The sequence below is a fragment of the Zonotrichia leucophrys genome, chromosome 2, assembly GCF_028769735.1.
Source record: "Zonotrichia leucophrys gambelii isolate GWCS_2022_RI chromosome 2, RI_Zleu_2.0, whole genome shotgun sequence".
NCBI lineage: Eukaryota > Metazoa > Chordata > Aves > Passeriformes > Passerellidae > Zonotrichia > Zonotrichia leucophrys.
The window spans coordinates 118,846,831-118,858,998 of record NC_088171.1 but is presented as its reverse complement, the minus strand read 5'-3'; the positions used below and the strand labels follow the sequence as shown (position 1 = coordinate 118,858,998).

Genomic DNA, 12,168 nt, shown 5'->3' with positions numbered 1-12,168 from the left:
GTAAACCTAACACTGCCATATTCACCACTAAACCATGGTGTGGTGAACACCAAACCACACATCTGCACCTTTTTTAACATTTCCAGGGTTGGTAATTCCACCATTTCCCTGGACAGCCTGTTCCAATGCTTGACCACCCTTCCAAAAAGAATTTTTTCTCAGCCCTAAACCCTCCCTGGTGCAACTCCAGGCCATTTTCTCTTGTCCTGTTGCTTGTTACTTCAGAGAAAAAAACAGCCCCCACCTGTCTACAACCTCCTTTCAAGCAGAAAAAAGCTATTAGCACATGATTTTTGAGAAGATCTGTAGTCCTAAAAACTAATTTCCATCATTTGGATTTTTCCAAGTTCTGGTGAATATTGTGGAGCACTTAGCAGAGGAGGCACGAGAAGATTACTGATGTCTGTGTTGATTAATTTTTTGATTGGGAGTATCATTCATTAATTTAACTTCAAATTCTGCTTGTTTGGCAGCTTTGGACTAGTTTGAGTAATTAAATAAGTACTTGAGGCTTGAGAGATATAGGGAAATTCCAATCCTACAGGTAAGGGAAGGAAAGCCCAGATTACAAATTGCCCCACCTTTCCTAATGCAGTTTCTCTGTGTGAATGGCAGCTCAGCAGCTTGTGCTTACAGCCCTCTCTGAAATAAGAAAAGAATTTATCCTGAATAAGGAAATCAGGATCTGTCTTTTTGCATGGAATGTTTTGTGTATTTTGTGAACATTTATATTTTGGTAGAGATTATTAAAATACATTTAACTCCTGCATGCATTCTCCCCTTGAAAAACAAGATCTTCATCTTCATTATAAAGAACAAGATTTCCAAAGCTAAGACAGTAAATGAGTGGTGCTGTAACTCTGAGGTGCCAGTGTTTCTGTTAAAGTGCTGTGGTTTAACCCCAGCCAGCATCCAAACCCACACAGCCACTCACTCACTCCCCCCATTGGGACTGGGAAAAGAATAGGAAGGGTAGAAGCTGGAAAACTCATGGATTGATATAAGGACAGTTTAATAGGGAAAGCAAAAGCCACACATGTAAGCAGAGCAAACCAAGGAACTTAAGTCACCACTTCCCATGGGCAGGCAGGTGCTCAGCCACTGCCAGGAAACCAGGGGCTCATCACATGCTATTCTTGGGAAGGGTAACACCAAACATGCAAACATCCCCCTGCTTCCTCCTTCTTCCCCTAGTTCAGATACTGAACATGATGTCATATGGAATGGAATATTCAGCTGGGGTCACCTGTCCCAACTTGCCACATTGGCAGTTCCCATGTCCCCAGTCTCCTCACCAGCACAGCAGTATGAAAAGCAGAAAAGGCCTCATCTGTGTGTTAGCTCTGCTCAGCAATAACAAAAACATCTTTACAGCCCCACACCAGCCACTGTGAAGAAAATTAACTCTACCCCAGTCCAAAGCAGCATATAAGGCTGGTGAGTCATTTGCCTACAAAATCAGAACATTCCAAACACGAAATAAAGCTGAGATGTGTAGCTGTTAGTCCCTTACTGAAATCACTACTAACCAAGTACTGATACTTCTTGTTCTAGCTGTAGTCACAATGATATTCAGGTTGAGAAGGACAGACAAGCATACATTAAAAAAAGTTGGTTCTTTAAGCAATTTCCAAAGAAGAATGTCAATAGTGTTGATGAGCACATTCAGAGTGTCAGCTGCTGATTGCTGACTCAAAGCAGCACATGAGGAAGTCACTGCCTGATCTCTATATCATGGTGTCACCTTTGCATCTTACACTTCCCTCTGCCTTACACACACCCATTTAAAACTATTTAATGGTTTATGACTATTTGTTAATGTGAGTTATGCTGTGTAAGCCACCTGGAGCATCGCATACTTTTCATAGGTTCTGAGTATGTCTGGATTAAAGATTTTAACTTCTTGTATGATAAATAAAACACTGAAGACCTGAATTAACTACTCCCAATGCACCATGTGCCATGGGGTTTCACAGAGAGAATCCCACAGCCAAGCAACTCAAGTCAAAATACACAAAGCAAAGCCCTAAGAAAGTCGCGATACCCTTGTCTAACACTTGTGTACACACACACACACACACACACACATACACAGAATGGACCCCTTTTGATACTACATATTTTAAATATATTTTTAAAGTAATTACTACTGAGAAAATGCTATAAGAAGTGTATTGACACACTGTAATCTGGCACATTTAACATAACTGTGGAATATGCTATGGTTCTACAGTACATTATCAACATGGCATTTGAAACAAGGGGGGGAAATTATTTAATTGGAAATCTTCAAAATATTTGTTTGGATCTGGAATCCATTATGCTAAGGTTTCCCCAAGACGCAAAAATTGTGAACTACAACTTATTTTCATTCTCCTGTGGCTGTGTCCTGCCTTTGATTTGCTCCCAGGCTACAGCTGGAATCTGTGGGACCTGAGCAGATGCAATCTGTATGTGGCTTCCTGACAGAGCTGTTTTACTCAGACAAGCAATGCTTCTCTTAGTTTCTGTCAGAAACACCAATAGCTGCTGAACCATACCAGCAGACAAGGACACTTGAGAAATCCTTATACAGAAATGGGAATGGGAGAAAATTAACAAATTGGAAAGAAATACCCTGAATGTTTGTGCTGAATTGTAGCCATAAAACCAGAAACTAATTTGACATAAAGGGAGCAGAGTGTACCTGGAAGAACATCGTTCTGTCTCTGGTAGAACTTCTTCTTACCTAAATCACACTGGAAATCTGTGACTCTGGCAGTTTTCAGATTTGAGATATACTGTGGACAGTAAAGCAGGAAAAGTAATTCTCAGTCATTTGTCTGGGAAAGAAGAAGAAACAGCTGCAGCCATTTGTTACAGCTTTAGATTTAAACAGTGACTTGGTACAAGAAAATAATCACTGGATGTCTTTGTGCTTATAACAGAGGAGGTGTCATCTGATGGGAGAAAGTCTTGATGGAGCAAAGAACAACTATTTCTACATTTCTATCTCTTTGGGTTGTTAAAATGCATTTAAAGCACCCCTTTTTTGGTAACAAGGCTAGCAGCCAGAGTGGTGCCTCCAAACACTGCTCAATTTCTTACTGTGCAATCTCCCTAATCGCACTCTGCAGTAAGGTGGATTTGGTGTTGTCTAAAGATGGTAATGGGAGTTCCACCACCACTTCTCTTCCATCGCCTTCCACTGGATTTCCTGCACTGAGACAGAACTCTGTGTGCCGTGGGAAACTCCAAAAAAATAGTGTCATTAATCCAGTCAGAGCAGAGAGGAGCACAGCACTCACAATCTGCTAATTTAGGGCGGCTGGGAAGTCTCAGGGTGTTGGGACACCTGCTGTCAAGTTCTCTGTCAGTGACACAGTTGAGCATCCCATGGCCTAGTGAGGAGAAGTCCCCCTTAAGCAGGCATTTCTTAGTCCTCCTTAGTAGGCCTTTTCTGGGCAGACCAAGAAATCTCCTTGGGGTGTGGGATGTGGGACAGCTGGTCCCCAGAGTTGTATGCTGGAAGGCAAATCTCCCTGCTCCCTAGGGAGTCTGGTATCAGTTTTTCCACATCACATCACATCAGATCACATCACATCACATCACAGAGTCAGAGTGTTTTCAGTACAAGCTTAAGGACATGTTCCTTAAGCAAGAGCTGCTTGTTTGAGCCCCAGAAGCTGATTGAGCAGAGGGATGTGTGTTGAGTCCATTTTTTAAGAAGTTTTGACTGCAGAAATGATTCAGCAATGCTCACTTACTGAATTAACTATTAATTCATAACTGAATTAATAACCTGGAGGCAGCCCTGGAAACCTTGGGGCCAAAAACCCCATGGCTTATCAGGGCTGCTGCGAGGCTCCTCCACTGTCCTCCAGAGAAGCAGTGTCTTCATTCCTTTGCACCCTGGCGGCCAAAGGATGATCTGTGATGCCGCTGAACTCCATCATCGTGCCCCTACTCCACCATCGTACCTACTGACAAGAGTAGCTTTTGTCAGAGTGGCTCCTCATGGCTGAAGGGAAACCCCCACCGAGGCTGCCAGCACCAGGCAGAGGTAAACGTTGAGGCACAGTTTCAGTACTTAGAAATAGATAATTAATCTAAGTACTTCACTTAGAATTTAGTGCTTCAATTCAGAACCGACAGCATTCCTTGCCATCCAGCCCTCTCGGCCCGGCGGAGGCGGCTCCTCAGGGCTGTGGGTGTCAGCCGGAGGGCAGAAATCGCGGCGGGGCCGGGCGGGGCAGGTCCCGCCCGCTCCCGCAGCGCGGCGCTGGTGGAATTCTCGGGCCGGGCAGTTTGACTGGGATGCGCGGGCGCTGCGGGCGCTGCCGGGCCGGGCCGGGCCGGGATGGAGGCAGGTGTCCGGCTCCCTCTGCGCCGCTCCCGCCCCGCCGGGTCTCACCGGGCTCCTGCCTTCCCGGGACTTCTAATTATCGCTAAACTTAAAGTCCTTAATTTTCTTGGCGGCAAACCCGGTAACGAGTCGCTCAGACTTTGTTTTTCCACTGCTCCCGAGGCTTGATTTATTGTGTCTCTCTTATCGCACAATCGGACTTCGTTCAAAATGTTATGCTGGGCTAATTCCATACCCCGGTATTTATTTTGACTGTCCCTTCTCATTAGCGTTACTGATTTCTAATCGCTCCCCGTTCCCGGTTAAATCCCCTCTCTCTGCCCGCCCGGGCTCGCCTCTTCCACCCCGTTGGTGTTTCCATCCCGTGCCCGTCAGCCAGGGCCCGCTGCCCCCGCGGCTGCGGACGGAGCCTCGCCCGGGGGAGCCGCTCCGCCCGGGAACATCCGTGAGCCGGAGATGCGGCGGCGGAGCGAAGAGAAAGGGCTCGCTTTGAACAGGGCATCGCCTGAGCTCCCAGCCCAGCGATTAAATTTCTCTCCTCCAGCAACACCGTTACTTTATCCTAAGAAAAACAGCGCGAGCGGGGCGAGCGGCGGCGGGACCCGCACGGAGCCGGGGCCGGGCGCGGGGGAGGGCGGGGGTCGAGGGGAGCGGGAGGCGATGCCGCCCCGACAGCTCCGTGATTGATGACCCACCCGCCCGGGAAGGGGCGGTCGCTGTCGCCCAGGCTGGAGGGGGGAGCCCGGGGATCAGGTGCGACACAGCCCCGCCGCACCCACCGGCCGCGACGGCTTAAAAACACCGCGGGACGGGACGGGACGGAGGCGCCGGAACCCGGCAGCGGGCGGGAGCGGTAAGTTCATCCCGGGCGGGCACCGCAGGGTCCTGCCGGGCAGCCGGGATGCGGGACCGGGATGCGGGACCGGGACGCAGCAGCCGGCGGGGCCGTGGGCGCCGGTGCTGCCCCCGCACAGCGACAGCAAGCTCCTGTTTCTCTGCTGCGGAGAAAGGGCTTTCGGTACTTGTTACCGGACTTACACGGAGGGCAAGGCCTTTTTAAACCCGACGCAAAATAATTCGGTTCACCGTGTTTTGCCGCCTAAGGAGCAACGGAAAAGTTTATCTAAGGTTTCCACCTGTTTGTTTTCAGTTTGTGCGCTCTGCTCTGGCGTTTTCCATCTTTTCCTTGTCTGCGTGGGCAGCTTGCCTTCATCGCCATTTCATTCACACAGAATATAAGACTAAAATAAATGTTGTGCTGGGTTTTTTTTTTTTTGGTAAAAGATGTCAAACCAATCATGTCTTTGTAGTGTCATGTAAAAACACAAATGCATCTGCATGCATTAGAAATAGTGCACTAGAAGTGCTTTAGAAACAACATACAGACTTTAACTTACTTTCACAGCCCTGTCCCCAACTCTCTCAGCATACCAGGTGGCAAGTGGGTGCTTGCAAAAATTACTGCGATTATTTTAAAAACCAAACATTTTTCTTGTAAAATTTAAAAGGGAAAGTGACTGTTGCCCAGAGGCTTTTCATTTACTTTAGTTTTTAGCAGCATTTTTTGGACCATGAGGTTTTGGCAATGCCTGAGTTTGAAGCACCTGGAATGGATGTCCTGATTACTCCGGGAAGAAGAGTGATGCTGCCCAGTCCTGGAGAGCATCAGAAGTGATCCTGGCTGTGGATCCAGGAGCCACCATGATTTGGCTACACTTATGTACATACCTACTGCAGCTCCTTTGTTTGGTGTAGCAGATTTTCCCAGGCCATTTGCTGTTTGTGTTTGATGGGAAGCCTGACAGCAGAGAAATTTAATTCAGAGTGAAATCTCTCATTTCCACAGCTGAAATTTTGTACTTTTTTTCCACAGGCCCAGGATTTTATCAGATATAGATGAGGAGATCCTAAACCAGAAACTCCTATTTCCAAGGGCACCCTAGGAGATGAGGTTTTTAGGTATGTGCATTACTATGTACTGTATGTCACTCAATGTAATTTCAGTTCTAAATGTGAATATACACCAGCACAGCAAAACCAAAGTGTGTGTAAAGCAGCCCTAGTCCTGCATTTCAGTAGAGGAGCAGGTATTTTTGCTAACCCAGTCTGTCCCTATCCTGCTGTTAAACATAAATTGTTAGATTCTTTTTCTTAGTGCCAGTGAAGATCACTGTAATTATCTGAAATGATTGTCTTGGTGTCCATTTCCACAATGGTAATTATTTTTTTAACTAAAATGCATCCAGATCCGACTATGCCTTAACACAAACACCAACAAAAAAAGCACATAATGATTTTTTTTAAAGTTAGAGACAATAGCCAATGTAAAGACCATTTTCAGCCCTCACTCTCGACAAGCTCATGGAGTTTTAATGTAAGATTTATTTTATACTAATCATAAACACCACAATAAAAAGAATAGTAAATTTTTTTTTCCTTTGGTTTAGAGTTATAATGTGCATAGAATATTTCACAAATAATTTCAGTCTAAACTGTACTGCTACTGAAGAGACCATTACATGATAATACTCTGTGGGCCACATTAATAGCAAATTAATCACAATTAATTACCCAAAATGATAACAATAACAAATATCTCCTAAATACCATCAAATTGTAGCATTGCAAAAAGGTTTATTTAGAAACCTTTCCTTGTCTTTGATAGAATCTTTAACCTCAGTATGCGCTTGAAATCCTCTGCAATATCAAGAGCTAATTCTTGTAAATGTATATATTCAGCCATTTATGTGCATCAATGTTATTTAAACTATTAATTACACGATATTTGGATGAAATGAAAAGGTTTAATAACCTGTTCCTGCCCTTGTCTAGCCAGGCTGTCACAGGAACAGACACTCCTAGCACGTGAAAGCCAGGATCTGGGACACCCACAAGGACTGCTTGGCTGAGGACAACAGGATCAGGTATTATTCCAGCTAAGAAGTGCTGCACGTCGGGGAATATTGATTGAATTGCATTTTTCTGTGGAACTGAATGAATTAAAAGACTGTGAGTTGTATTACAGGCAGAGCTGACAGACCATCCTCACAAAAAGCTGAAAAAAGACCTTAAGGTCACTGTTTTCAGCTTTTCTTTAAATCTTTTTTTGATGTTTTCAAAAGGTTATTTTGGCCCCCAATGGCCAAAATACATCTTACAAAATTCTTTTGAAGTTTGAAAATGTAGATGAGAAAGGATAAGCATGCAATTTCTTTAGTAAGGTTAGGGGTGGGAGGACAGGAGAAGTCAGTTCCTGATCCTTTAAAATTATGGGTCAAATTTTGCCCTTCAAAAACTGAGTCCGTGCTCTGTAGCTTCACTTATTGACGCATTTGAAAATGATATTTTTCTTTCCATAGTCCATGGAGCACTGATCACCTGTTCATAAAATGATTGCAGTGAAAATAGAAAATACAGAAAAATATAGTATACATAGAAAATATACTAACAGTATAGAAAATATAGAAAAATATAGTTTATATGGAAAATATACTAAGAGTTCCACATCCCAAATCATAGAGTTTTAAAAACTGCCTTTAGCGTAATTTTTAGTTGATTATAAATGGAAACCACTGTGGCAGTGCCTCTGGGTGGTGCCTGTTGGGTTTTCTCAGAAGTCATCTCTGGGCTATGAGTGACTCCAAAAAGTTGCTCTGTGTAATCTTGCCAAAAAAATCAAATACTAATTGTTGCGGAGATTTTAACTTCTGTTCTGTACCCCTGGGTGATGCTGAATTTGTAAGCAGCGAGTGGGAAAGCGTCTCACAGAGCTGCATTCCAGCTTTTCCTAGCACGGGCAGTGCCTGCCTTTCTGACCATCCTTGTTTTCAGAGTGTGCTGGCTCCAGCTCACCGCGGCATCTTACTGTGGAGATGCTCTTGTTGCTTGCAGGACCCTCCCTGCCGGGGATGGACTGCGGACACTCGGCAGAGAGCGGCGAGGAGATTTCCAGCCCGGGGGCCGAGCCCGATTCCCCTGCCGGCCGCAGCACTTGCTGCCCGCCGCTGGCGGCCGGGGCCGCTGCCGGTGCCGCTCCCGTTCCCGGTGCCGCTCCCGGTGCCGCTCCCGCTGCCGGTGCCGCTCCGGGCCGCCCCGCCGCCGCCAACGCGGCCCGGGAGCGCAGCCGGGTGCAGACCCTGCGGCACGCCTTCCTCCAGCTGCAGAAAACGCTGCCCTCGGTGCCGCCCGACACCAAGCTATCCAAGCTGGATGTGCTCCTCCTGGCCACCACCTACATCGCGCACCTCACCCGCAGCCTGCAGGATGAGGAGGAGTCGCCGGGAGAGGGCCTGGGCACCCTGCGAGGGGATGGATACCTGCACCCTGTCAAGGTAGGGAGCTGAGGGACAGCCACCACCCTGTGTCAGTGGGTGAGCACGCTGGCCTTGGACACGCAATTGAAACTAAAGATTGCACGTCCTTTTACCTTGCCTAGAGAGATTACATGGAAATTTTGTCTGGACTAACTGCTGTGCCCAGGTCTTGGGGGTCTGACGGAAATATTTTGGAGCTTTGTTCCTCCAGCTTCAGGAACTTTGCACCAAAATATCAAATCTTGTGTAGATCCAACCCTGTTTTTTGGAAACGAAGGTCAGCACCACAGGAGTCCTGGCACCTTCTTGGTCCTTGCGTGGAAACCTTGATGACCCTGAGGGACCCCAATGGATCCTGCTGTGGGGGGTGTATGTGGTGAGGTGACACTGTCCCAACACTGTCCCACAGCTGTGAGGATCTATGTGGGGAGGTGACACTGTCCCACAGTGGTGAGGGGTGTATGTGGGAAGGTGACATCGTCCCAACACTGTCCCACAGCAGTGACCCAGCACGGCTGGGCCTGCTTTGGTTCTGCTGCCCCACCAGCCCCGTGCCCACAGCGGCGTTAATTACCAGCCATGTGTTAATTATTGCATGAAAGTGCTCTACTGAAGCATTTCTCTGGTTGGTATACACTCTTCCCTTTGACAAACACAGGGAATCACAGCGATGCAGAGGGGATGAGAAAGGGGAACTGCTCTTGGAGAGGACGGGCTGGAAACTGTTTCCAAATGCAGCGCTCACTGACTGACGGGGCTCAGACACCGCCGGGTATTTTCTTTGGCTCTGCTCACAGGGAGTGAGAGCACTGGAGTGTTTGCTTTTCTTTTTAAGAGTCTGAATTTCGAATGATTTAATTAAGATTAATTTGTGAAGTAATCTCTAATTTCTAAAAAGTGCCTAATTCACAGAGAGTTCCTTGTTCACAATGTTGGTTGCTATATTTTACAGTATGATGTGAACATAGGCTTCTGAGGCCATTTAAATGATTAGCAGACTCATAAAGAAAGCAAAACCTCTATATCAATTCAAAGATGGCCATAATTTAAGTAAAAAAATACTGTGATGTATTTCAAAATTAGTTCAAAATAGTTTCTGTTACTTCCCTCTGTCAGAGTGAAAGGACACAGGTCTCATGGTACTTTTTATCCAGCTGCCAACTACTACTGGCAGAAGAATACTTTTGAATAGTTATTACAGCAGTTAAATGATCCAGATGCCCATTTCCCAGGCTACTGGAAGAGACTAATACTGGATTCACTTAAGTAATTATTTTTTAATGAATATATTTGATGAATGTGTCACAGTCAAATCCTAGTATGTGCTTCAAAAACCCCAAAACGCAGGATATGAGACAACCTTTAGAGATAAAATCTTTAACTAAATGGATAGATTAAGCATAGTAAATGCAAATAGTGAGGAAAGTTAAATATTCAAGTACAGTTGTGTGTACACTGAATGAAAAATATGGTTAATGACTTTGAACTTGGATGGTTTATTGGTGACAAACTCTTAACATCACACTTGAAATGAAATTGCTGAATGAGATCACACAGTCTTTCTAAGTGAGGATATCCTGCTGCTTTAGGTCTTTGAACAGAAGAGCTGAGATTTATCTGCAGTATTATTAAGTGCCCTTTACCCACAGGAAAGGTGCCAGTCTGTTCCCAAAAGAGTCTTTAAAAAACTGCATTCTTTTGGAACAACGTGCTGGCTGTATTTCAGGTATTTTTGCATTCAGTGTGTGTAACAAGTTGTCTCTTCAAGCACTCACCTCTCTGATAGTGACCCTGGCACAGCAAACAGAGCTGGATGCTCCCTCCCAAGTTCTGGGTGCCCGGCTGCAGCCACCTGCACCACAGGGCTGCTTGCAGTGAGAAACCTGCTGGGGTTAGAAACTCGAGCTGTCAGAATAAATATTTAACACCAAGACCAACTGATGATTCCAAAAATCAGTGAGTGTAAAGATGAGCTGTGCCATCTGAAATAGCTGGAGCTGACAAGAACAAGATGCTGTGAGTGCTGAAGACTGCCAAGGTGCCATTACATTGAATTCCCTTGGACTCACAGCCTTCAGCAGCAGCCTCTGTGGTGCTGTGGGGCCCAGCCAGCAGGGATGGCTGTGCACATGGGGCTGCAATCCCTGCAGGTGCAGGGTATCCCTGTAGCATCCCTGGTGCCTTGAGAGGGAATTCTTTGTTTTGTTCTACTAACAGAACATCTGTGACACAAACTGAGCTTGGCTGACTGACCAGCACGGCCGGCTGGGGCATGGCAGGGTTGGGAGCTGTGCCTCACAATTAATTACCAAAGCAAATATCCAGGCTGAGCTCCAAACAAGCTCCAAATGTTTTTCCATCAAATGGCAAAACAGGAACTGTTTGGTGATAGCAAGAGTTTCCTATTTTCTCGTACTGTGATTCCATCAAACCTTTGCTGACAACTGCAGCTGGAGGGCAGAGATGCCAGGTGTCTCAGTGCTGTGCTTGTCTCCTCTCTTGCAGAAGTGGCCCATGCGTTCCAGGCTGTACATTGGAGCCACGGGACAGTTTCTGACTCACTCGGCACAAGGAGACAGCGCAAACCATGGGGAAACATCAACATCTTCACAGATCTAACCTCCCTTCTTGCTTTGAAAAAAATGGTTATTTATTACACCTTATATAAATATATATTTATGTTAAAAAACGGTATCTACAGACAAACTGTAATTCCTGGAAGAAATGCTGTTTGTAGAGGAGAAGGAATTGATTCTTAAATGTAACTAATACCTCGTTAAGTTGACGTGACACATCATTGGTTTCTGTCACTGCTGCCATCTGAATGAGGGGAGCTGGAGGTGACTGCAGCCAGCACCAATCCCAGCAGCAGCAGCAGCAGCAAAGAGCTGCCAGCAGAGTCAGGTATCCTTGTGCTCTCTGGGACAAGCGCTGAGGGAAAGGAGAGGAGGAGTTATGTGCTAGTGGCCAAGTACAGGGCAAAACAGGCTTGGGTGAATGGAGAAGGGCAAGGCTAAAAATAGCAGCTGTAATCCCACAGAGACTTTCTCCACTGCTTAAAGCCGATGCAGAAATCCCCTGACCGCAGCTGTCAGGTCAGGGCTCCAGCCATCGGAGAGTCCTACACGTTTGTAGCTATTGCTGGGAGTATGGATGCATGTTCATGGAGTAAAAATGTGCTGAGAGGCCCATTCCTCCTGCACAGAGTGCTGCAGTTTGGCACTGCTTGTACCCACCCCGGGACTGTGCTGCATCTTACACAGGGCTCAGCCTGTGTTTGCTCCCCCGCACAGCCACACCTGCTCACCACACCACGGCTCATTTCATTTAAGGGGTTCATGTGCTGGAGCAGGTGAACCCAAAGTGTTGGCTTGTTCACTTAAACATCTGTATTTAGGCAAGAAAAAAATTGAAACTAAATGCACAAATGTCATCCTTTCTATCTGTTCTGTAAAACACTGTACTTCTCATATGGTTTGTTATTGCTGAGGTAAATGTTCTATTAAATAT

The 12,168-nt window shown here is 46.0% G+C and overlaps 1 protein-coding gene across 2 annotated transcripts; it reads left to right on the top strand.

Moving 5' to 3' along the window:
- The first annotated feature begins 5,020 nt into the window (after positions 1-5,020).
- On the top strand, positions 5,021-12,111 carry TCF24 (transcription factor 24). Of its 2 annotated transcripts, none has more exons than XM_064703535.1 (5): positions 5,021-5,198; positions 6,219-6,304; positions 7,182-7,269; positions 8,237-8,676; positions 11,164-12,111. In XM_064703535.1, exons 4-5 carry the CDS (start codon positions 8,254-8,256, stop codon positions 11,275-11,277), a joined length of 537 nt encoding a protein of 178 aa, XP_064559605.1. In that variant the 5' UTR covers positions 5,021-5,198; positions 6,219-6,304; positions 7,182-7,269; positions 8,237-8,253; the 3' UTR covers positions 11,278-12,111. The 2 variants fall into 2 exon arrangements, with proteins under 2 accessions (XP_064559605.1, XP_064559606.1); XM_064703536.1 differs by having other exon boundaries at positions 7,178-7,269.
- The last annotated feature ends 57 nt before the right edge of the window (positions 12,112-12,168 follow it).